Genomic DNA, 25,996 nt, shown 5'->3' with positions numbered 1-25,996 from the left:
TATGGTTTCAAAGTAATCCAACTCAAAGTACGTAACTGAGATTTTTATTACATAGACTATCAGACCCTAAATATAAACACTGATGCCCTCTGAAATTAAGCAAAACCTCTGCAAAAAAATAAAGGAAAAAATAAACTTACTTGTTGGAACCCCAGGTAGTCTTGGATAGTAGAAGAGACGTAAAAAACCAGAGCATCAGCCGTAACAACTAATACAAAACCATTTAATGCCTGGGGAGAAAACACACCAATCTGTCAGCTTTAGAGACAAAATTCCAGATAATTATTGTGGCTGTAAGTCTACCTATACCCTAGTCTCACAATAAAATGTGAAACATGCAAAAACATATCATTATCTAAGAGCATAAACAGAAGGATTCTTCACTGCATCTCTCTACAGTATATGTGGCACAATGAAGAAAACTGCATTTAATGAAAAAAAAAGATTTTGGAAAATTCAGCGAAGAAGCCAAACCCTATTGATGACTCTTAATTACTTTTGCTTACAGGAGATGAGGGACAGCAGTATGGACAACTATAAGTTTATCTAATATCAACCATAGTTCACAATGCTTGCGTGGCTCAAGCCTTCGGTGCACCCAGCTGCCCACAGCACGAACGGGAGCCATGTCACAAACCCAGCCCCCAAATCTGTTCTATTCATAGTGCAGACAGGCCTAAGTGGACAGGAAATCAAGCAATCAAGATCCCCTATATAGTCCAAGAAAACATTTTATAGCTTACTTAAAATAGAAAACCCCTGCACAAGCAGACTGTTGCAAGTAAACAATGTTTTTGAAGAGATTTCCCCCTTCATGAAGCAGCAGACTAAGCGGCTCCTTACTCAAAGTCACGCAAAGGGCATTTATCTGGACTCCCAATCAATACAGTTCATGGCAATTGTTGTGATAGCAAACAGTACATTTGTGACTTGGCAGCTCATCTGAAAGGTGCTGATTTACTTCTATGCATTTCAGTCATGATTTAACAAAAGGCTGTCTCAAGGGACTGGATTAAGTATATTGTGCCACTTAATTTCCTCAACTGCATTCAAAGTCAAATTTGGCCATCATACTCAAAACACAGTTTCTAACACTCTTTATTATGCAAAATTATTGTAACATAGAAAATGCATAGTAAGGGAAGGATATCCTATATCTTACTGTAACAACATAATAACATATTTTTATAATAAGCCAGCATCATTCTTCCACAAAGATTAACTCCCATAGCCCCACACTATGGTAACCACCAGTTGCTTTTCCATATTTTGCAGAGATATGGTTTTACTATTTCTTTTTCTTTTCCTAATAGGGTATAATTAAGTCAAGTTAAATATCTAATTAAATGACTGGTCTTTAAGTGCTGCAAAGCACTCCTATTTAATGCGCAGACATTTCTTCATCTATTCTCATAATCATAGAATCATTCAGGTTGGAAAAGACCCTTGGGATCATCGAGTCCAACCATCAGCCCTACTCTACAAAGTTCTCCCCTACACCATATCCCCCAGCATCTCATCTAAATGACCCTTAAACACATCCAGGGATGGTGACTCCACCACCTCCCTGGGCAGCCTATTCCACTGTCTGACCACTCCTTCTGTGAAAAATTTTTTCCTACTGTCCAGTCTAAACCTCCCCTGTTGGAGTTTAAAGCCGTTCCCCCTTGTTCTGTCACTAATCACCTGTGAGAAGAGACCAGCACCAACCTCTCTACAATGTCCTTTCAGGTAGGTGTAGAGAGTGATGAGGTCTCCCCTCAGCCTTCTCCTCCTCAAACTAAACAGTCCCAGCTTCTTCAATCACTCCTCATAGGATTTATTCTCCAGGCCCTTCACCAGCTTCGTTGCCCTCCTCTGCACTCGCTCCAGCACCTCGATATCTCTCTCGTATTGAGGTGCCCAAAACTGGACACAATACTCAAGGTGTGGCCTCCCCAGTGCAGAGTACAGGGGGACTATCACCTCCCTACTTCTGCTGGTCACACTATTTCTAATACAAGCCAGGATGCCGTTGGCTTTCTTGGCCACCTGGGCACACTGCCAGCTCATGTTCAGTTGCTTGTCAGTTAGAACCCCCAGACCCTTCTCTTCCAGACAGCTCTCCAGCCACACCTCCCCAAGCCCATAGCAATGCATGGGGTTGTTGTGGCCCAAGTGCAGGACCTGGCACTTGTCCTTGTTGAAGCTCACCGATCCAACCTATCCAAGTCCCTCTGCAGTGCCTCCCTATCTTCATGCAGATCGACACTCCTGCTTAACTTGGTGTCATCTGCGAATTTACTGATAATGCACTCTATGTCCTTATCAAGATCATCAATAAAGATGTTAAACAGAAATGGTCCCAACACCGAGCCCTGAGGAACACCACTTGTGACCAGCCACCAGCTGGATTTAGCTCCATTGACCACCACTCTCTGGGACCCTCCATCCAGCCAGTGCTTGACCCAGCAGACCGTTCGCTCATCCAGGCCATGAGCAGCCAGTTTTTCTATGAGAATCCTATGGGGACCTGTGTTGAATGCTTTTTGAAAATCCAGGTAGATAATATCGACACCTTTTCCCTCGTCCAATAGTCGGGTCAACTCAAACTCCTTGCACAAGTTTAGTGAACTTTACCTGAACACAGTATGAGCTAAAAAAATAATCTAAAATTAAATAGCATAGCCAGTCCAAGAAATCTTGAGTAGTTATATAGAATCCCTGGTTTTGATGAAGTTCACAGTAAATCCAAGGAAGCAGAATGCTGCAATAGCAGGTGTTTGTGTCCTCTGCTGACCTATTCTGCAAGGCGTTTCATCTCAGATGCTTGATACAAAAAGTCTGCAAGCTGCACAGTATCTAATTCTGGTTCACATATTAAAATTGGTTATTCTGCTTTGTTTCATAGAAAGCTATGTACAGTTTCTGTACCTGGAATTCAATCACATTTTACAGTGGCTCTGGTATGCAGTTCATCTTGAAGCATCATTGTTACTGCAGAACTCAGATGCTTTCTGTAAGCCAAAAATTCTGTAAAATTCAATTTGTTTGCCCAAAAATCTAATCCATCAAATTACTGGAAGTTCCTTAAAACATGCAGGTATCCAGAATATACCAATAAAGGGGAGAATGGTTATGATCGAGGTTTTGGCAAAATGCAATCCTAAAATAATTATTTTTAAAGGCATAATGAAATTTCTCTGTGAGTTTATTATTCTGGAGCACCGGAGACAATATTTGTGCTTCTACAAAAATACTCTCAATATTCCTAATACAAAGGCAATTACAAAGCTGTTCAATTACTGGTGAGAAGTAAGGCTTTTTAAAAAAGTCTTAAAGGTTGTCATTTGGCTTGCACTTCACATCATAAACTTGCTCAGACTATAATAGATTATGTATCTAAAATAAGAATTTGAAATAATTTAAATAATTTTAAAGGAGATACAGCTTAATTTTAAGAAAGATACATCTATGACCTCTACTTCCACAATATATTGATTTGGTAAGACAGTTTCTATGTTGGAAATTAAATACACAATTTTCTGTTTGTTAGGAAATAAGAAAAAACATCTGGTGAACAAATAAAAACAAATATAAAAAAATACGGTATATATCCATACCAACTTTGCAAAAAATAGAGAGACAATAAAAAGGAAATGTTCATCATTAGTTATAATTTATGGAAACCTGTGTGACTTAAAAGACTTCCGAGCTTAAGCAGAAGGGAAGGATTTTACCAACATTTACTGATACTCTGTATCTCCTAGAAAATTCTCACTTTCATCACTCATTTCTTACATTCCCAAAGAAAACTCTATCTGCATATTCATTCTCATAATTTTTTTATATATAAAATATTAAAAAAAAATAATTTAAGAAATTCAGTTAATTTACTTCTCAAAAGGGTCAGAATTTACAGTAACAAGTATATCACCCATTTCATTTTCACACTGGAAAGCAGTTTGCTATAGCAGTTCCCTCATGTAACTTCCATTCAGAAGTCATAAAAAAATAACTAAATTTCACATCAAATAGATGCCTCCAGTATAAATCATATACTGTACCTTTCAAGATAATTTCTATTTAAAAGAAAGCTGTTCACCTGCAGTAACTCCATAACAGTTCTTTGTCATACTTTATTAAGGTTAGAAAATTACATATACGTCCTACTTTTTTAGTCAGTTAGGAAACAATTTTCAACCAGCATTAGTTTATAGTAATTGTTTTGTGAGATTCTTAGCACCTGTTTTCATTTCTACCCTTTGAACAGTTAAATTAATTTTGTTTTAAGCAAACCATTGGCTCTGACTGACCTAATGATTTTCCACTTCTGATAGATAAATCAGTGTAAAACCTGTGTACAAGACAGATTATCAACATATTTCAAATGGAGCTGCAGGTCACAGTAAAATCTGTTTTGCGAAACTAATTAGAACATTGGAATACTTATATTAGTAATTTCTTGAGTTTAATCTGGACCTAGTATTATATTGTTATATTTCATATGCTATGACACTCTAGGTCATTAAAACAGACTATAAATCAGACTAAATAATTTAAAAACCCCCTATTTTTCATTAATACTTCCCATTAGTTCACATTGCTAGAAGTTATTGAAAGTATTTTAAAATCTATCCTGAACATATACTATGAACTGTGAGGTCTTTCAAACAACTGAGAAAGCAAGATATTCCAGCAAGCCCACGGTCTTTGAAGAGAAATTGGTTTTTAGACATTTAGTCATGAAATTTACAGTAGATGACTAACCTATCTGACCTTTATGAAGATTGTTTCTTTATATTAATATCTTTATTAAGAATAGAGGCAAAGACATGTGAAAAAACAACTCTAAGAAATTACTCTGAGTTAAGAGAACCCTGTAGACCAACATTCACTCTTCAAAGTCACTACTACCACCAGAGAAAAGTGCAAGAGCTGTATAGTATTAACTTAAAGAAAATGAGGAAAGAGTTTAACAATAGGAAAACTTCCTTTTTCAATCTCATCTGCAAATAACTGGTATGTTAAATACAATATTTTTTTTAAAAAATGTAAATCTTTGTGTAATACATCCACTGCAAAACACACCTGCAGTAAGAGTTCTCCTTCCAGGATCTGCATCCCTTCTCCACGTTTTGCTGTTCTACAGTTTTCCTGAACGCCATTTCTTTCTGGTCTTGTAGAATTAGAAGATTTTAATGCAACTAGAAAAAGAAAGAAAAAAGGTTGAGTGTTCTTTGAAAGGTTCACTGGAAATTTATGTGATAATGTGCTATTTTGTGTAAAAAAAAATTATATTTTAAAAATGCTTAAAGTCAATCTAATGAAAGATTTCTGTTTCAGTATCAGACTTTTTCCTTATATTTAGAGATAATCCCTAGATTTGTTGTCCACCTCCTTTCTAAACTATAATACCTTCACATAGAATCAGTATTATTCAAATAAATGCAAATGTCATTATTTTATTCCTTTTTTTCTTCTCCTTCTCTGTAAGGCTCACTTTCAGTCTGTCACTCTTATTAATAAAGGACATTTTTGTTTTCATGCAACAACCTCCTATAACCAGATAACAACACTGCTTTAAGGTATGACAACATTTACACTTATTGTATCCCATCTAATTTCAGACATCAAACTATGGTACCTCAGATATAAGTCACCTCTAGACCTAAAGCTCCCTTCAGAGAAAGGAAGGAAAGAAACAGGAACCCTAAATGTATATTACAAATTAAAGGAAATAAAGAAAGCTATTTCAAAAAAAATGGCTTTTTTTTTTCTGCCATAGCTAAATTTTAACCATTTAAACAATTAAGCAAACTTTCCAATTTCAGATAAAATACTATAACCATGAATAATCATTATTCAGGTCACATATATATCCAACTGAAAGGAAAAAAAAATTATTCAATGAATAAGGGATGAAGAATCAGACCGAATCAGACCAAATCATACCAAATTGCTACAAAGTACCCGAAAGACATATTAGCTCCCATCTCTGCACCCTGTATTCTAATTAACAGGATGCTGTCAAGTAAAACTAGATTCTCAAAGATTGCCCATAACTCAGAATGTATTTACCGTCCACATAGTTTTAAAAAGAAAAAAAAGTCTCCAAATCTGAAATTAGTCTGAGTGGGTCTGCAGTGTCTAAACAGTTTAAAATTACTTGAGTAATTGTACTTTAAACCTTTACCATAAACAGCACCACCACAACCCCAAAACTTGTAAGCTGCAAAGCAAGGGAAATTTATAGAAGCAACTGTACTTCTATAAAATGCCAACAGTTTATCTCATAACAATGAGATATTCACCCTAAATTCCAAATGATTTTTCAACCTGCTGAAAAACCTTCATTTTTCAGCTGCTCAGAACTTTAGTCAAGAATCCTGAAGAACTTCTGTTCACTCACTGTTCAACTAGGTTAAATGATACTTTACACTAAGTATATTAACTCAAAGATAATTTATGCCTTTCAGGTTTTTTTAAGATATCACCACAGCTAATAACTTTCAAGCCAGACAGTTTTCATTAAAATATCCCTCAAAGGTACCGCACAGGAAAAACATGATCTAAAAAGACATTAACTGATTAATCAGTCAGGAATTTATCTGAGGGTTTGCATTGAAATTAAAATCTTAATGCTCTTCTTCCTACCAGATAGTCAAAAAGTACTGTAAAAGGCCACACAGTGTTTCAATTGCAAATTCATTTTAAATTCAAATGAGTGGAAGATGCAGCAATATTTTTTTCCTAAGCATTATTTTAAAAGGACATCTAGAACATTCACTAAAAACCCCTGAAATCCACTGGCAGTAGAAGAAAACTCCTTATTCTTTTCATTTACACTGTATGATTATTGAGAAGGCCCACATTCAGCTTTGGAAGTTGCAAGATACCTAATCACTCTTGCCATTCTGAAAAATACCATATACAATTACATACAAGTGTTTTTTTTCTTTTAGAATGTGCAAATAATAAGTGGCAGGGAGGAATTACAGGTGTTTGACTAATGAATGATGTTCTGCTCTACAGCTATCAATTAACAGAGCTCTAGAGCACAAACACAGCCTATGCACTGGTACGGCGATATTCCTCCTAACTTTCAAAGCGTGCAACAGGTACACATGAAGTTCCCTATTTTGCTGAATTAGAACCTACACCTTCTGTAGAAATCAGAACATGGATGAAGTCAAGCTGTTGTAAACTGAGAAAGATGGAAAAATGCTGACAAAAAAATGGAAGATCATGTTTAAAAAATGGAAGATATGGTGGAAATTGCAGCTGTATACATCATTGTGTGGGTACAACTCCTGAAAAAAAAAAAACCAAACCCAAATTTACCTTGTTCTGATTGATAAACCACAGACTTGCTAGTGCCTGCTACAAGCCACCCAAGTCACTGCAGTTTCTCCCTCAACAGCCATAGCTAAGGGTGAAGAGATCACACTACAGGGAACATCACGTTCTGAGACTTTGGAGATGCATCATTAAGTAACAGCTCTAAAAGATCCAGATGCTTTTAAAAACCAAGCTGGAAAACCATTACCTGTTTCATCTGTGCAAAAGAAAATTTTTATCATCCCTCGTCTCGATTAATAAAGGGGCATCAAAACTGAAGTGCAGATGTTGCTTAGGTAGGTGTGGTCTTCCGTTGATTTCATAAAAACTAAAATCCCTTTAATAAAAACTAAATTTTGTTTAGCCAGTACTAGAAAAAGCTAATTTTACAAAAATCAAAAGTCAAATCAGCTAGAAGCACATAATTGCAACAGCAAAACTGATTTCTTGTTAGGTGGAAGTAATATAAATAATAATGTAGAAAACAAACAGGAAAGATGACCAAATATTTCTATTTAATACTTCTGAGAATAACAAGAAAGATATTCACATTTCATGATAAAAGTCCTTTTAGTCCAACAGAACTAACCAAAAGTGACTGAATATGGTTATTTTGGATCAACAAGACTTGAAAAATTTTAGTCAAGATTTTAAAAACAGCTTGTTGAATTTCCTGCTGGGGAGATAAAAAATGGAATGGACGATACAGAACTTTGAATAATAAATATTTAAAAGAAAATAGTATTAAAAAAATAAATCAGTATTCAAACCAAGTATAAACTTTAATAAAATAAATTATAAATGTAACTTGTAAAGTTTACAATGCTAAAATAATTAAGGTATGGTAATTAACAGCCCTCTGTGATTGAACTTCTTTGTTAATAGTCTTCAAAGAAACATTTTAAAAAATTGCTAGTAAGATTTTAGGTTGACACAAATACTATGAGACTAACAGAGACAACACAGGTCCCTGACACTGAGCAATCCCCTCTATGTGGATGCAAACTTACAATGTGTGGTTCAATACAGTCAAATTGAAGGCTACCAGATCCCAACAAGCGGCCTGACAGTATGGGAGGGCCATCTTGCGAAGCAGTAATTCTGAAAAGACTTAGTCACAGCACATAGTGCAGTGGCCTCAGAAATACCAGCTAGAGATATAGTAACAGACGATAAGAACTAAAACTAAAAACTGTTACTCATCCAAAGGTAACATTACAATCAACATTACCTAGTTTAAAATCAGCCATGCACTCTGCTGCTTCCTGTAGTCTATGTTACTCATGTAGTGAGATTAAATAATCCCGATAGTTTGTTGCTTTATAATCTTTGGATCTCTGAATTAAGTACAACACATTTTGGCCTACCCCCCTCTTAATTTTCAGTCACAGGAAATTAAAACATGAATACTCACACAGAGTAAATAGAAAAAAATCTGTATACATACTCTAAAATACATGAAAGACACAATCAAATTACATCTCAGAATTTTCCATTAATAACTTTAAAGCAACAAAAATAAAGCAAAGTTGTTTATACCTGTTAAAAAAACAAACAAAAAATCTGCTACACAATTTTAGCAAGAGAGCTAGATTGTAAGCACTTGCTTTCCAAGTAGGTTAATGACTGTCACTTAATCCTATATCCAGCAACAAGCATCATTTCCACTGCCCAGACTTTCCTGATCTGAAGTAAAAGCTAAATCCCAAAGAGAACAAAACTGGATAGTGACCTTTAATAGGTTTTTCTAGACACAGAACAACATTATAGTTTCTGGTACATTTGTTTTACAGTTGTGAAATGCTTTAGCACCCAAACCAGCAAATGTAAAGGATAGTCAGTTTTACATTATATCTACAAAGACAAATTAAATAACAGTGGTATCATCAGTGTATACCAGCTTATCTCTGCTTCTAGCTGGTACATTCAGGGGAGGAGATTTGTACAGAGATGTAGTGTACTTCAGTAGACTAACAGTATGTCTGGGAAAGAAAAAAACAAGTCTGACATACAACTACTTCTTCAGGTCTGGAACAGAATTCAAGCAATTGAGTTCTAACTACTGCCAAAAGCCATCTTTCATTTTAAGACCATGTTAAGTATTGACTGAAAAATTATTTTCAATACCTAAGGACAACAGGTATTATGCAATCTTGCTTCTTTCCAGGGAATAACATTCAGTATGAAAAACTGCTTTTGGGATATATCCTAAACTGCATTAGTTATAAGCAGCATGCTGAATCAACTGATAATACATGATAGATTAGTTTCATGAACTATCTGTTGAGATTTTCAGAAGTTAATCTAATAATATGAAGTAAATTATTTTTAAAAAAGTCTGTCCACCATCTCCTTTAATCTCTGCTATCCCCCAAGAGAGGCCCTAGACCAGGTCGAAAAAGGTCTTTTTCACCTTCAAACACTTGATCTCTAGGGTTTCTACTTTGCAGATATGCTCCCCCCAGCTGCAACCCACAGCAACTGGTGTCCTCTTCCTCATGGGCTGTCACTCCTATTCTCAGTGAGAACCTTTGCCATCATTTCCTCAATTGACAGCCAGCTGCTTTGAAGTCCCATCTCCACTATTTTTAGCTTGCAAAATCAATGACCATGCAGCCATCTGTAGCTACCAGAGCACCCCCAGCAGAGATCCTGTAAATGGTGATTACTTACTCTGTTTACCAGAAGTTGGAGCAGCAGAGAATTGCAAAATTTTCAGAGCAAGTGCAAATACACACATACTCCAGGGGGCACTACCTGTACCAACTGTTGCAAAGTTAATAAAGTAACTGGAGATGCTGAGAATTCAGCATAAGGTGTATGTCAGCAACTATCCAGCCAACTTTCTGATGGGCATTCATACAGAAGCCTGATTTAATACACAAATACTTGAGCAGTCTACAACTACTTTAAGAAAATAATATTGGCAGTTAAACTTCTTAAAGTAATAGAGAGGCATTCAAAACCCATTCTAGTTCCCCTTCCCATGAAATAAGTAACACACCTACAATACTTGCACAAATATTCAAAAGTAATATCAGTAGAAATAAAATCTAATAAAAATGCCTTTAACCTGCATATGACTACTGTCTTATGGAATATTCTGTTGTCTGGCCATAGAACAAGAGATGAGGGTCCTTAGCAGTGTATATCAGGACACTGTCAATCCCCAACTTGGCCAAACCAAGCTCTATTATACTGTTTTCCTCAAATCTAGAAACTACTTAATTTGAAAAAAAGTTAAATTTTGCAAAGCATCAGAAAGAACAAAATAAACAAGAAAAAAAATGTAATTTTCTGTATTGAATGAATATAGAAGTTTCTCTGACATAAATGAAGAAAATAGACCACATTTGAGGGTGCTCAGCCATAGAGGCTGAAGAAATTATCCAATGAAACCTGAGCATTCCCACACCACATGTCTCATTATTATTAAAGGAGTGAAGAAATGTTTGATTAAACAGACTTTCCATCTCAAAATTTGCCTAAACCAGCCACATGTTATAAGTGTTGAATACAAACCGATTCAGCGACTGCTGACTGAAAAGCTTCATGGAAACCATACTAAGATGTTCTGCATTTAGAACCTTCTCTCTTTCCTACCTTTCCCCCCCCAAAGAAAAAGCACATCAAAAAGATTTGAGGAGCCACGGTAGCTCACTGCAGAGAAGTGTAGAGAAAGGAATATCCAAAGGATGCCAAATTTTAACTGGGCTTTTTAAAATCATATTGAGATGCAACAAATTTATTAAATCAGGCTGAAGATAATTTTTACTTCTAGTTGAATGATTTGTTCAAGCTTAAAACTGTACTGAAGTAACACTTGCCTAATATCACAAGTATATCGTTAGCACATCAGTCATGTAGTCCTGGAATTTAATCTTAAAGAGCTTCCCAGAACTGCTTTATATCAAATTTTGGCACAGTTCCCACAATTCAGCCAAACAGGTCAAAGTTTGCAGTCAGAGCCAATTTAGACTGTTTCATAACCTTTTCAGTAGAATTATAAATTCAACTAGTCTGTTCTAGATTACTTTAAAAAACAACAGTTCTCATGAGGGGGGTGGTCTTACTCGCTTCAGCAACAAATGCTAACCTCCAACACAAAGTTCACCAGCCAAAACAAGACAAGGAGGGCACTACTGAGAAAACAGAGTTTAATATTAAACTCTTGCCTAAATCATTAACATACGCTGAACTGTTTATACTGGCAAAAGATCCATTTTAAGTCAGAAAAGGTATTTTTTATATATATATATATATCCATGTATCTATATGCAACCTTCACTATCTGCATTACTTAAGATTATATGAAACATTTCGCACTTGCTACCTCTGAGACTATAAAGGGAAAAATGTTTACGGAAGTTATTAAGTACCACAAAGAAAAAATGCAATTAATTATTTTTTTAGAAAGATAAAACACACATTGATTGCATATTTTGTAAATAGCTACACTTCTACTAGATAGCATAAACCGCATATTTACTTGCTAAGGATTGCTCTGTACTTAGAGATACAAGAGAAAATAAATACAATTCAGAATGATCATAACTGTATCTCTAAAGTTTTAGTTATGTTACACAAAGACATAAGATAGACTTCTGTGTAGACTGCACGTACAAGTATGTTACATATGGGGAAAAAAAGAGTTTTCACCGTATTTTGCATACTTAACTTTTGCATTTCCTATCCCTTCATTTATGAATTCTGAATACTTTTCAAGATAGTAGGATATAAATGAACAATATAAAGCTAAAAGCTGAACAAGTATTTACACTGAAGTACTAGAAAAAAAGGCAATGTAGACACATCCTTTTTTTAATCTTGACAAGTTTTCGATATTGAAGTTCCATATTTTAATTTTCTAATCCCAATATCTTGACCTCCAATTACTCTGCCATTGATTAACAATTAAATCTGAAAGCTGTGATATGCACCAGACTTTTTATTTCTTACATGTCTGAAGAGGGAAAATTTAAGGGCTCTTTTCCTTGTAAGCTATATTAGAATTTACAATACAGCTTGTAAATTACAGTAAACTGTGGATGGATGGATATATAACATGTATTTTCCATTACTATCAAAACACCAAAACATAAATACATTAATAAAAATGTAAAAAATACATCACTATTCTGACACAGTCTGAAGCAATATATGCAGAAAACAATTTACAAAACTAGTCACGGAAGTTGAATAACAGGATTTTGTAAACATAAGCAAAATGAGGGTGAAATTGTACAGTTGGGAGTGAGTAACAAAGGATACCTTTTTCCTCTTAAGCATGTGAATGACAATGTGCCAAATTATGACAATACTGGACTTGCTTTCAAATAATAGATTTTACTTTTAAAGCAAAAAAAATACCAATAAAACATATGCAGAAGCTGCCTATACTTTGATATTTCCATAAGAAAAGTCAAACAAAGGTTAAAAAATTAGTAACAACCAACCTTCAACTTGAGACGACATGGTTCTCTGATTCATGAGCATATTTTCAGCTAATGTTGAGACATATAAACATGTCTACATATTTAGGAAAAGCCGTTGAAAGAACTTAGGAGCCATGGGAGACAGGTATTTCTTGATTTGGCCTCAAAGAAATTATTCATGGTTCAAGAGAGAAAGAAAACACCATGAAGCAGCTATCATAAGAAGATAAATCATACCACCATGAATACTTTCAAAGAACTATTAGTAGGTTATGGTTGGTGAAGGAAGACAAAAAAGAGACTGAGGAGGAATAGCACTTTTACCAGGTTTTAAAAAAAGAGATGGAAAAAAAGAAAGCCTGAAAAAATTATTTCTACTAATTAAAATAGTAGACGAGAACAAGGGTAAAAAGTAAGTGGTCAGGTTCTGGGAATTTCCTGGGCTTTTGAGAGTCAACTACTTAACTGCTGTACAGATATAGATTGCCTACTGATGTGTACAAATCTCTAGAAATCAAGAATTTCCAGGTGTGTGTCTCATTTGCAATGCAAATTTTGTGCCAGAGACTCAAACCAGAGCCCCTCGGTTCCACAGACCTGCACTGCATGATGCAAATTCTGCACATGTGCACTCTTTAATTTCCAGTCATCCAGTACTTTCCAGTTTAACCCAAATTCAAACCAAGTAAAATGCAAACTCATCAGCTATACAATCAGACATGGCAGAAAAAGCACAAGTCCACCCACCTGCGAGGTTTTTCAAGTATACAAGAAAGTTTCTTTAAGGGAGAAAAAAAATGTAGGATTTGCCTCAAAATGCTTAGGCTAAAGAGAAAACAGAAAAAGGAAATTTTCATCTCTAAAAGTGGATGATTCTGAGGGTTAGAAGTGCCTTAATACAAAAGGTTTCAGTAGAAACAATTAGGAACCTTTAGGGATTGCCACCAAAGCAACTACTACAATAAAGCTGTATTTCTTTGCTAGACTAAAGTGAACTATTTATACTTTTGGTATAATCAAGATAAAGAACTTCCAATATTAAGGTTCTATTAAGAATCATCCTTGAACATTTCACAGACCATGGATGAAAACAGACTTGCAAACCAAAAATAAACCAGTAAATATTTTGTCCGCATTGGACTGAAATTGCTCAAGGTACAGCTCCGGAACTTCCCAAGGGTCCGCTGTACTTACACTTCAGACATGTCTTCATACATATTTTACACTCAACAACAGAAAAGCGCAGAAGTGGTACATATTACTTGAACTGCTGCAGGATTCTAAATATTCTCTTTATTGCAATCAATATACAACAAATATACATGAGGAGTAAAAACAGTACACAGTATTTTTCTCAATGCCAAGTATCATGGTCTTTGAATGTGCAATATTTCAAATACACTCTACAAAACCCATCTAATTTTAAAATGACCTTGGGTTTCCCCACTATACAAAAAAGGTCCAAAGTGCAAAATATTATTTTCCATTTATCTGTGATCAAATACTATGCTTAAATAATTTAGCACAAAAACTATTTTTGGCATAAGGAAGTCTATTGCTTGCCCTTTCAAAATTGACATGTCTGTGAGCTCAGACCAGTTCTACTTGGTTTCCAGGTCTATGGCAAGGATACATTTCCAACGTTCAGAGTTATAAATCATAAGATGGACAAAATCTTGGCAGGAGTATCACCTTTTTTCCTACCTAAACTTCAATCAAATTTCACTGGCCAAGACTCAAAGGGAGCCACGCATTTCCCAGAAATTACACTTCTGGATCACAAGATTATTTATGAGACAGTAAATGAGTTTACTGTTCTACTGGAAAAAAAAACCCTTTATTTTTTTAAAATCTAATTTTGATGCTTGGTAAAATCTACCAACATCAGCAACAAACAGAAGTGAAAAAAAAACCAACTTTCAAAATATTTCAAAACCCTTCTGTACACCTTTTGTTGATAAACCACCTTACCCTGGAATACTGTAACATATTATTTTTATTGCCCTTTCCTTAGTCTGGTTTCAATATGTTATATTTGAACACAGTATGTATTTGAATGTGTCTTTTACAGAAGAAGATCTGAATTTACATTTGTCATTTAAATAATTAAATGGCGTATCTACAGAAAAAATCATACAAATGCATATCAGCAACTTTCTAAAATGTCTTAAAGTTACACAAGGTGAACCAACAAGTCAGTAACTTATTTGCCATTTTACACCATGTAGTTATGTGTTTACTGAACCACAATTTCAATCATAAAACTCATTTATAATAAAACTAGGAGACATATTTTAATAGTTTGCTGTACTGACAAGCCATTGTTCTGCTAAGTGCGTAACTACATGGGTAAATACTGAACAGGAGGAAGAAGAAAACTATAAATCCCTTCTCTTTCTAGCACCTGAAATATGGGAAGGCCTCTATGAAGAAGCTCCAGCTCTCCCTGGTATTATTTTTATATCAATAGAAAGCCTCTTAGAAGAAATAAACCTTAACCTTCCTCTCCTACAGAAAGCTGAATAGGTAATGGCAGGTAACCAGGACAGGAATTAGATCTTACTTAGTGAGTTTGTGGTGGACTAAATGTACAGGAACTTCCTGAGCCAGAATTTGGACAAGACACTGGGTTTCCACTGTTATTTTGGAGAAACATCACAAACTTCATGGTTAAATATCCTAAAAGTATGCTGTTTTAACTGCAAAAGTCTCCAGAAGTGACAGCTGTCTTTCCCCACAGCTTCAGTCATTGCAGTGTTTTAAAACAGCAGAACTATGTATACAGAAATGAGAAAGGCAATAAACAATACAGGGGCTGTGGCTTAGGTGTTTTCACATAGTAACAGACACTGTTACACTTTTCAAGTTAATACAGGGTTATAACTACACTACAGCGTATACATGGGGCAGATTGGTGGGCAGGCAAGAAAGACTGAAGACAAGGAGGAAGTTATCAAATATACCTAAATGTTGAGAGGATGGATGGTTTTGTGGTTCTGACACTGTCTTCCTGTGCGATGTGGTGGAAATCATATAGCACTTCATTTGCTTAACTATGAAACTGGAATAAGAGCACTCCTAACTCCAGCAGCACTGCAAGGATAAATGCAGTAAAGACTTAGAAGTTCAGATTCCCTAACTGGGAGAGATTTTAGTGCCTCATATGAAAATCATATTAGATAATACATAGTGTAAAGCTTGTGATTGCACAGTATTTCAATATCATCTTTCCTGATAACTTTGGTTTGTTATACTGAACTGTAACGTTTAGGAATTAAAGACCTACACGTGGTTATAGACTAAATATCACAAAGTAAAAATTTCAGTGGCTTTCCACATAGAGAGCAGAAAAACAGGAAAAAAAGGTCAGACTGGATTTCATCCCACACACTTTTACTGAAGACTGTGCTTAGGAGGTCACACAGGACAGAGGCCTGTATTTTTGATGAAGCATCAGAAAGAAGAATTAGCAGCAGCAAGCATTATATAGTTTATGTTGTTAAGGGTAAGACTGTTAGACCCTAAGGAGTAGGGACGGAGAAAGGCAAGAAAGGCTGCGAAGAAGGGGAACAGGAGCAAACACGCTAAACTCTGTAAGAGGACTTGAGGGAAACAGGAACCTTTGCTCTCCCCCACAGGGATACATTTCACAGAGGTCCTGTTTTAGTCCATCCACGAATGAACCTGTGAATACCTCCATTTTCAGACAGAAGCGGTCTGATAAAACCAGACAAACCATGGGTGTAAGTTTTGCAAAGCTTATTCCATTAATTCTAACATTAGAAAATTTTATACTAAATATTAAAATATACCTTAGATACACTGAGTATTAACACACACTTGCTACTGGACAACTCATTTACTAGTCTTTCAGAAAAGTAACTGCTCAATTGAGTGGGAAGTGTATGAAGACAGTCACAGTAAAGATAAAGCAAAAGACTAGTTTGATTAATGCATTACCAGACACATCTACCAGTTCTCATAGACAAAACCTTTTTTTCCTTTAAAAATATTTTAACATATTTTATGATTTTAAGATTAAAAATTTAATCTAGAGTTTTACTTATGATTTAAATAATCATTCCAGTTAAAGCTCTATTCCAAATAATTCTAAACACAGAATCCCTCTCATAGCACTAGTTTTTCAGTAAACCAAAAGCTACTTAAAATTGCCTCAATATTTTCAATACTTCCATTCTACTGTTAATAAACTGCCTCAGAAATCAAGATAGATACTCAAACGGTATTCACTAAGCATCATCACTTAATTGACCCACTGCAACACATAAACAAAGCAAGCTCCTGCCTTGAGAAGACTGCCCTGGAGGGCAACTACATGAAAACAAAAGATGAGCAATAGTATCTGACTTCCAATACAATATTTCAGTTTCTTGTTGCAGTCTCACGCTTTAGAAGAACGATGTGACCTGTGTGGACTTGCAGAGGGGGTTTTTTTGTGGGGGAGAGGTTAGGGGGTTTTGACTGTTTGGGGTTTTTTTTGTTTTCTGTTTGTATTGTGGGGTCTTTTGTTTGTTTATTTTCGAACTACTTAGAAATACAACTTATTTTGAGAATCTGACAGCACAAGGGACTCTTCTGGAGTTGTGACACTACCTGGCCATGGATACCTGATAAGTTACCCATGATGTGTTGTTGCAGTATCTTGTATCTTTGGAGTTGACCATTCTACGCCACAATTTAAAAGGGATTTTCACCCATTTCCACATAACTTTGTGGCACAGTTTCACACAAAATAGATGCACAGAAAGAAGAGCCCATTTCACTGACTCTTTGTTTCATACATATTCCTTTCTTGTTTGGGAATTACATATATTCTTATTTCTAAAGAAATTTGACATTTGAAAGGCTGTACGTAAGTAATCACCATTTCCTCTCAAAATGCTTTTTGAAGCATATTCAACCTTCACTGCAGCTGAAATGCCATTAGAAAGGTGAGCTGGAAGGTGCAACGTCTTGAAGGAGAAAAAGCAACATTTTCAGTCAGTAACTGCTGTAAGAATTTAAGACTTGAGAGGGACCACATCACCACAGTAAACATCAAGCTAAATCTTAAGAATACTTAACCCCTCCTCCTTTTTTCTGAAATTCTAGTAAGGTTTATTTTGCTACTGGAAACCTTCAAATCTCCAGGGCACATTTTATCATGTCCAGCTTATTCCTATGTCCTCCTGTGATAACGCTGCCCATTAACTTCAACAGCTCTTCTCACTGAGAAGGGAGTATACCTAGTATATTCACAGGCAGCAATCATAACCCCTACCCTTCATTTTGCCACACCAAACATAAACTCAGTCATCTCCTGTAACACACACTCTAGGCCTTCTCTGCACCTGTTCTAAATATATCCATAAGACCCTAACTTGATTTTACAAACTGAATGACATCTCTCAGATCTTTTAGAAAATTTCAGTTGTTTTAAACTGAAATTGATAAATGGAGTAACCATGTATCATGGGAACGGACCATCTAATACTATCTCCAATACCGCTTCAGAAGACTCCACCAAAATCTTCAGAAGGAAGAAAAAGACAACTAGTCCAACTTAATAAACAGTCCTCCCCATCAACTGCATTTAAGCCCACTAGAAAAGCTGAAACAAGAACAACTACAAGTTTACAAAAATACTTCTCATCGCTATTTAACAACTGTAGCTACTGAAACAAAAAACATTCTTAACATTTTAGTAGGTGAACAGTTTTTGTTTGGCTCCCAGATTTCTGAAAACAGTTACATAATAGGAAATACTGCTTGAACATAGACAATTGTAAGAGAGATTGATATGGCTACAGGCCAGAGTACTGCTCAACTCAACTCCAGAAGGCCAGATCCATAGAAAGGACCTGATATGTGAAATTTAGGGTTCTATACCCAATATACTATTTAGAAATCTCACAATCTACATATGTACTTCATTTTCCTAAGTTTCACCGTAAGCCCCACCATGTATAGCTGTCATACCTCCCTCTGGATGGGAAAAAATGGCTTGGTACCCACTTCACCCTGACACCAAGATCCAGAAAGTAGGTGTTCTCCTGACTCTCCCTCATATGGCATAAATACAGCTTCTTCTGACAACTAGCTGGTAGCAACTGATTCTTTTCTATGTCTGAAGAAAGTTACATGGCCCTTTTTTACAGAATCAAGAGATGCTAAACTCGTGTTTCATTCACCCCTCTGCTACAGGCGGTTCCCACTCTTTTCTTCCATTGTGGCAGAAGTCTTAAAGCTGGGGTACAGGTAATACCTACTTTTCCTGCTGAAATGTTTCTATCATACAGAAAAGAATAAAAAAAGTTTCCCCAAGCCTGAAAGTTAAAATCAGAAAGCAGGTTCCCAGCTGGGGCACTGACTACAAAGGACAAGTTCAGTCCCCACTGAAAGGGCCACTCCGCTCTTTTATGGGATGGATGCTTCATGGGAAATGCATAACCTGGCCCAGAAAACTCAGTTTTGAAAGGACTTTAGATCAAGTAAGTTAATTAACAGAAATCAGAAGTCATTTAACATGGACCGTACTGAATTAATCTTGACAGCACATTTCTTACGATGTAAAAAGTATTTTTACAGGCTACATCGACAAGCATATCTGCCCACAGAGTGACACCGCAGTGGAGAATTAGCATTTACTGATTTTGGCCTCCACATAGAAAAGAAAAACAGAAACAAGCTTAGAGCCAAAATTTGATGGCAGCTTTATTTCTAATGAATGTAATAATGTGCATACATTTGCTTGTGAACACCTGCATGATATTAAACTTGTTTTTACAGTTACATAGATTGTTCAAGTTCCTACCAAGATAAATGTACTTTGGTTTCTTTGCTTCAAATTTTCAGTTAGAAGTTTGTGCCATGCCTTTATCAAGTATATTCAGATTCATATTAGAGTAAGCACAAATCAACTCATATTTTAATGGTGCCATCTGTCTTTTTTTTTTGTAATCTTCTGCCAATACAGCAGAAGATCAAATAAAATAAAATCTAAACATGAGGTTTCACTTACCCTGCCACAAGAAATAGTGTTTAAGGTGGCAAAGACAGATCTGTTTGATAATTATGTATTTTCTGCTAAATTGTTCCATATGCTTCAAACATTTGGGATTTAGCCAGGAAGAAAAGCAAAAGCACTTCTGGTAGTTGAGCAGTTCCTCCCCAAAATGTGTGTCAAGTTATCTTTGCACAACTGAATCTTAGGTAAAAAGATTTATATTAACTATTTCTGTTCACTATGTTGACCAGAAAAAACCCACACAATTCCAGAAATATATGCATTTCGCTTAACAGTTCAAAATATGAGAGAAAATTGTGCAAAATACTTTGAAGTACTCTATTGACAATTTCACTCAACTGACTTCGTCCACTTTACTACGCCTTTTCAATTATTAACAACATTTATAGACAAACTCCTTCAACAACTGTCATTAATGACAAGATATATTTTTATACAAAAATCCAGTGCAGTTGCAACTATTCATCATCTCTAATCTTTTAATAGAAACTAAGCTTTACTCCCATATTTACAATTTAAGACATTTGCTTTAGTTCTAAAATTTATCCATCTAATTAAAGATTAGCTTTGATAAAACAGACTGAGGAACTATTATTAGTTTTAATATGCAGTGAGAGAAAAACATAGAGGACAGATTACAAGATGACACGGAGATCTCCACAGGATTCAGATGATGACTCTTACTGATAGGAACTCCACTTCCTTCCTGCATCCCAGGCCTTTGTGCAGGAGGATTCTGAACTCACCAAGACTGTTTTAATTAGTGGTTGTAAACTACATCATAGTCTGATAATAACTTTTTTCAAATATACTGCTGCTATGAGGTGTTTTGTAGAAATGAGTACCGATTGATTCCAGGTACAGCTTCGTACTATGACCCTGACCTTACAGTACAAAAGAAGTAACAGCAACATGAGAATTTTTGGCAAAAGCTATATGCATCTCCCTTACTGCACTGCATGTCACCATTTCTGTAACAAAACTGACAATCATAATTTAAGGAATTAATTTTACCTTGACATTTAATACATCACATAAATTTATAAAAGGAAATAGAAGAACGTTTCTATTTGTCCAGAGATGAAAACTTTTCTAAGAAGAGTTTGAGAGCACTTACACACAAACAAATTTTGGATGAAGTTTATTAATTCTGCAGTTCAGTTTCAGATATCTGCATTCGAAATGAGTATAAAGTTGAATGATTCTCATTCTTCCAGCAAAACACAAGTAGTATGATGGAAACAAATGCAATGGTTCAAAGAACAGAAAGGTTTGACTTGTGAAGGTAAGACAGCCATCAAACATTACCCTCAGCTTGTTTTCCCACCTGAAAGTAGACATTGTCAGCTCTACAACTTGGGTAGCTTTACCAGGGGATATATTTGCCTTTAAGCTATGACAGTTCACAGCATATGGTGCTCATGTAAAACAAAAACAATAGCTCTTCCTTCACATGGTGAGTAGATGACCACTGCAACTCAACGTTAACAGCCACCCAGCTTCAGCCACTGCTGCAGAGCTCAACTGCTAATGCGAGCCAGAAGCCCAAATAAAGTTTAATAGAACATATTTAGTAACATCAGCTGCATCCTCCCAATTTTGTAAGCCCTCTTTGCATACATTAAATTATATTTGCAAATGTGATGGCCAAATACTAAATGTTACTGAATCCACCATTACATTTAACAAACACAACAGAATACAACCACTACTGTCTTCTCCTTACACATGTTAATATTCCATAAACATCTCTTAACTATCTCTGACCAAAACATATTCCATTAAAACAACTAGGCTGTGCAAGGCTCCTGGAAAAGTTAGTGGTATGTTATTTTACCAATTTAGGAAACTGAAATGAGCCTGTACTGTCTCCAGTTTTGTGATACTTATGTGTATCAACTACTTAGAAAAAAAAAATTCACCCCGCTAAAAGCATAACTTGTGACTGCTCTCAGGTATGTTTAAAAACAAAGTTCAAGTGGAAGAGGGAATTAAAAAGGCATATTACTGGTGATGACTATACTAATGTGCGAGCAGAGGAAGGTACAACGTGTACAAAGCTAAAATAGTAGGTGGGATAGACATTGTCTATTTTGCACAAAGCATATCCAGAACCTCCGAGATGGAACTGATCTTGTTCAGTCCCATAAAAGACAGATACAAAATTTCCAGGCATTCCTTCTTCAGGACAGCCTGGCTTTCTAGGGCAGACAAAGTTATCACATTGCTATGAACTTCCTCCTAGCCTACTTCTAGCTTTAGCAACAAAAGAAGTTATTAAAAAAAGTAATGTCTATAGTATCAGATTTGTTTTCCTGCTCTTCATGCATAGAAGGTTGTGAAAACTACCAAGACTTGCCTGTCGTCTCCTCAAACTTATCTGGCATAATTTAAGGGCGAATTATAAACAAACTAGATTGAGTTCAGTAACGTATTTCTTAAGAAAAAAACTATGGGTGTTTAGTCTAGTTAGTAATGTAGTAATTTACAACTTTCTCCTTTTATGTACCAAATGGCATTTCCATCCTTAGATCCTAGTGCCAAAAAAATCTACTATTTCATTCCAAACATTTAGCAGTACTACACTGCCTATGCATACATAAATATGTATCTGCCAGCTTTGCAGAATAAATTCAAGTGACAAAATACTTGACATCCAAACTGTTCCCTGAAAGTAACTTACTCTGCAAGCAAAACAGGAAAAGCTTCTGCTATAAGCAATTTCCTGCTCTAAAAATCAAATTTGGGTATCATAGCTGATTACAACTTTCATTGTTGCATGAAATAAAAATACAAAAATAATCAACTTCCATATATTTACTATTTCCATCTCTTAGCTCCATTTATCTTATGCATATAACTTCCTTATACAGAGCCTTTAAGTGGGGCGACAAGTCGTATTTAAATTCGAGAAACATGCAGTCATGGTCACATTCAGAAAGGAAACAGCAACATTTATTTCAGAGAAGTACATGGAAAAGGTGACGCTGTAGCAATGTTATATTCAAACTTACTGCAGCAGCTAACAATTTACACGCTGAAATTAATTTTTGAGTTACCAAAAATTACACAAGTATCATTTAAGTGTAAATTGGTTAAGGCTATTATCAATGTCCTGAGAGGAAGAGTTCAGTTTGTGGTCTTAATATGCATCTAAATATAGTAAATAACCCATAATAGGGATTTTTTTATTTCCTAGATTGATTTTTAACAAGTAGCAGCATTTAGTGAAGTGTTTTAGTCCCTTGGTTCCTACTGATTGTAATGATTAAATCACAAACAAAAATATAAAGCTATTAAAATACAGAACTGATTCCCTAGACATCTCACAGATGCTGCCAAATGAGCTACAACCTCTGTTAGGTATTATAATTTGAATTAAGGGAGATTAAATCCTCCTGTGTCATATCATGGTGGTAACACTGAAAACAATCTTGACTGCATACCTTCCCAGAGAACCTTCCACATATCTATTAGGTCTGAAGTATGCCTATGAGTATTTAATGGCATGATTTGCATTTTAAAAGTCCCTTGAACATGGAGTTCAAATTCTTGATGCTAAGAAGGGTCCTAATAGCACCTACTGGGTTCTTCCATCGGAGAAGGCAAACAGAAAGGAGAGAAACTGGTCATGATATATTAAGTCAGTAAACACCTATATAAAGACAGAAATTCTGGCCAGGGAAAGACAATGGAGCCCTAGAAGGATGCCTGTAAGAATCGTGTAGCTGTGCAGACAGTGCCATTGTGAAACCCTGAGATCGAAAATCTGAAAAAGTCTGAAATACAGCTGTGTTCTCACTGCTGTAGCTTGCTAAAGAAAAAAAAAAAAAGAGAGAAATTAAAGCAAGTCCTCCAAAAGTCTCTTGTACCTTCCATTTAATTTAATATGGCCCTAATTTGACATTTACTTTAATATGGCTGTTGGTATGGGGTGGGCTAATGCAGCCAAAGAATCTTCAGAATACTTGAAAGATACCTCAAGTATGAAAATATTTACATACAGTGTAAATTCCCCGTGTTTTATTTTCATCCTGAAAGGAATGTGACCCACTTTACGAGAGAGAGCAACTGTAGGCTTGGGGGCCATTACCAAATTAGAAAAGAGACATCTTTTCCTGTAGGATTTCACACAGATAGAACCTCATGAAGTTTCAAGCTGCACAAGATTTTGAACAGTACTGAAAGATTCTGCAAAGGCCATTTTCTCTAAGACTCTGAACAGTTATAATCATCTAACAGTATATCATTTGAATCTGCCCCCTTCCACGTGATATCACCTTCCCTCCCTGTTCATTCCCATTTATGTTCCTTTCCAAGAGATTATAAAGTAATTTACATATGGGTTTCCTGGGAGAGAAGAGGTAAATATGAACATGGCTATATTCCTTCCCAGGACACTTAGGAGCTTAAACTGGGAAAATAAGGTGAAGGGCTAAAAATGAGAAAGAGTCTTAGCTGCTTATCACCAGGTTAGTCACTAAGAGTCAGGTATAAGACCTCAGTTAGAGGAAGGCACAAAAAGACATCAAACAATCTGTCCCCACACTTGCAGTTCAGATAGCTTTCATTCTATTTTTTAATGGAGACACTATGTATAAAATGTAATAGCCCTCCCCAAAACATGACTTTGTACATAGATGTAGTGGCTCATTTGAGCCATATTGTTCCAGAGATGAGATTCATTTCACAGTGCAAGCTGCTCTTCAGCACTGCTACTTGAACTGATGAATGGAAACGTAACGAAATGGTAGCACCAAAAATACATCTCCTTTGCACTAGCAAACATAGACTGGAATAGATATTGCAGGTAATATATGACAGCAAAGTAATTTGAAGTTGGGAGGTGTGGAATAGAAACACTTGCCAAGGTTCCTCTCAAACACAGCCATGTTTCCCCATTTTGTGCAAGTTTTGTCACGTTCTTCCACTTTGGTCTAATTCAGACAGATTCAAATCCTGCAAGAAAAAAGCTTATAAGATTCCTCCAGTGTTCTTGCACACATAACACGTAGAACCTGATGTCATATTATTTTTTAAAAGTTTGCCTGCTCAGATACTTCCTCTTCTGTCATTAATATCTCATACTTTCATCTCTTAAATTAGAAAAGACAGTGTAAAGCTTATTACAATTTTTACATTATTGGTAATCCAACTCTTTGAATTATTTTTTCCTTTAATAGTTATTATAATATTCCACCATTCCATCTTTTTCCAGGATTCCTTATTGCTTAATGTAAAATGTTTTCATTTTTTAGTCTAACTGTGCTTTTAAACTTCTCATTTATATACAAAGATTTTATAGCTTTGTCCCTCTTTAACCAGGTATGTGTTTTATTTAATTCTCTAACCAAGCATCCTAATGATTTTGTAGAAGTGTCCTCTGCTTTTATCCAGTCTTGGCTCCAACTCTTTTTATTTTTTACATTCTATTTTTACTGGAAAAATATTTACTGAAGAGGTCAAAGATACAACAACTGATCTATTTCATGCATTCATCACTTCTTGAAATTTTGCCCCAACTTTTGATTCTGAACATACACCAAATCATACACTAAATCACATTTTATGAGCAGGCAGCTCAAATCTATTTGGTGAGGGGTGATCTGCTTGCACACACAGGTCCTCTCAAATGTTTTTTTCTTTACAATCAAGGCCTTTTATTGTTTACAAAAGTTAACCTTTTACTTGGCCTGTACAGCAAAACAAGATGGGGTGGGGTTTTTTTAAGCTTGTTCTCACTACCACAAGCACTTTCAATTAAGCAAGCAGAAGTTGTGTCTGAGAAAGAAACCACCTTGCACAACAACACAGTCCAGGCAATTAGCCATTTTTTTAAAAAAAACCCAAACATTTTCTCAGTGGTGTTTTCTGTATCACTAATGCAAAAATGTTAAAAGAGCAACACAAAATCATAACTTATCATGAACAGAAACTGCCTAGTATCCTTTTCTTCTGACATGGTTTGAGAGAAGCAAATGTCTAATTTGTTCTTGAATTCTGAAGTCAGTTAAATATTTAAGTGCTGGTTTTTAAACGTTTTCAAAATATACAAATCAGACTAAATGTAATTGGAATGTCTGCTGACAGTGTTCTGCTAAACTTTTCCTAATTCAGCTCAAATATACAAATCTCATAATATCAGCAGTTTATCCTCAAAAATTTCTTGACAGAGATCTCTTGACTTTTAAAGTACCAGAAATGTCACAAGTCT

At 35.6% G+C, this 25,996-nt stretch overlaps 1 protein-coding gene across 1 annotated transcript in view; it reads right to left on the bottom strand.

Annotated features, from left to right (window-relative positions):
* Positions 1 to 25,996, bottom strand: part of AHR (aryl hydrocarbon receptor) — a 68,403-nt gene that overhangs the window by 20,702 nt on the left and 21,705 nt on the right. Inside the window, exons 3-4 of the mRNA XM_074836795.1 lie at positions 5,071 to 5,186; positions 141 to 230 (exon numbers count right to left, since the gene is read on the bottom strand). Coding sequence (XP_074692896.1) covers positions 141 to 230; positions 5,071 to 5,186 — 206 coding nt within the window. The remainder of the gene's footprint in view (positions 1 to 140; positions 231 to 5,070; positions 5,187 to 25,996) is intronic.

The sequence above is a fragment of the Strix aluco genome, chromosome 1 (assembly GCF_031877795.1).
Source record: "Strix aluco isolate bStrAlu1 chromosome 1, bStrAlu1.hap1, whole genome shotgun sequence".
Classification (NCBI taxonomy): Eukaryota; Metazoa; Chordata; class Aves; order Strigiformes; family Strigidae; genus Strix; species Strix aluco.
The sequence above is the reverse complement of the archived record's forward strand: the minus strand, read 5'-3'. Positions and strand labels throughout refer to the sequence as shown.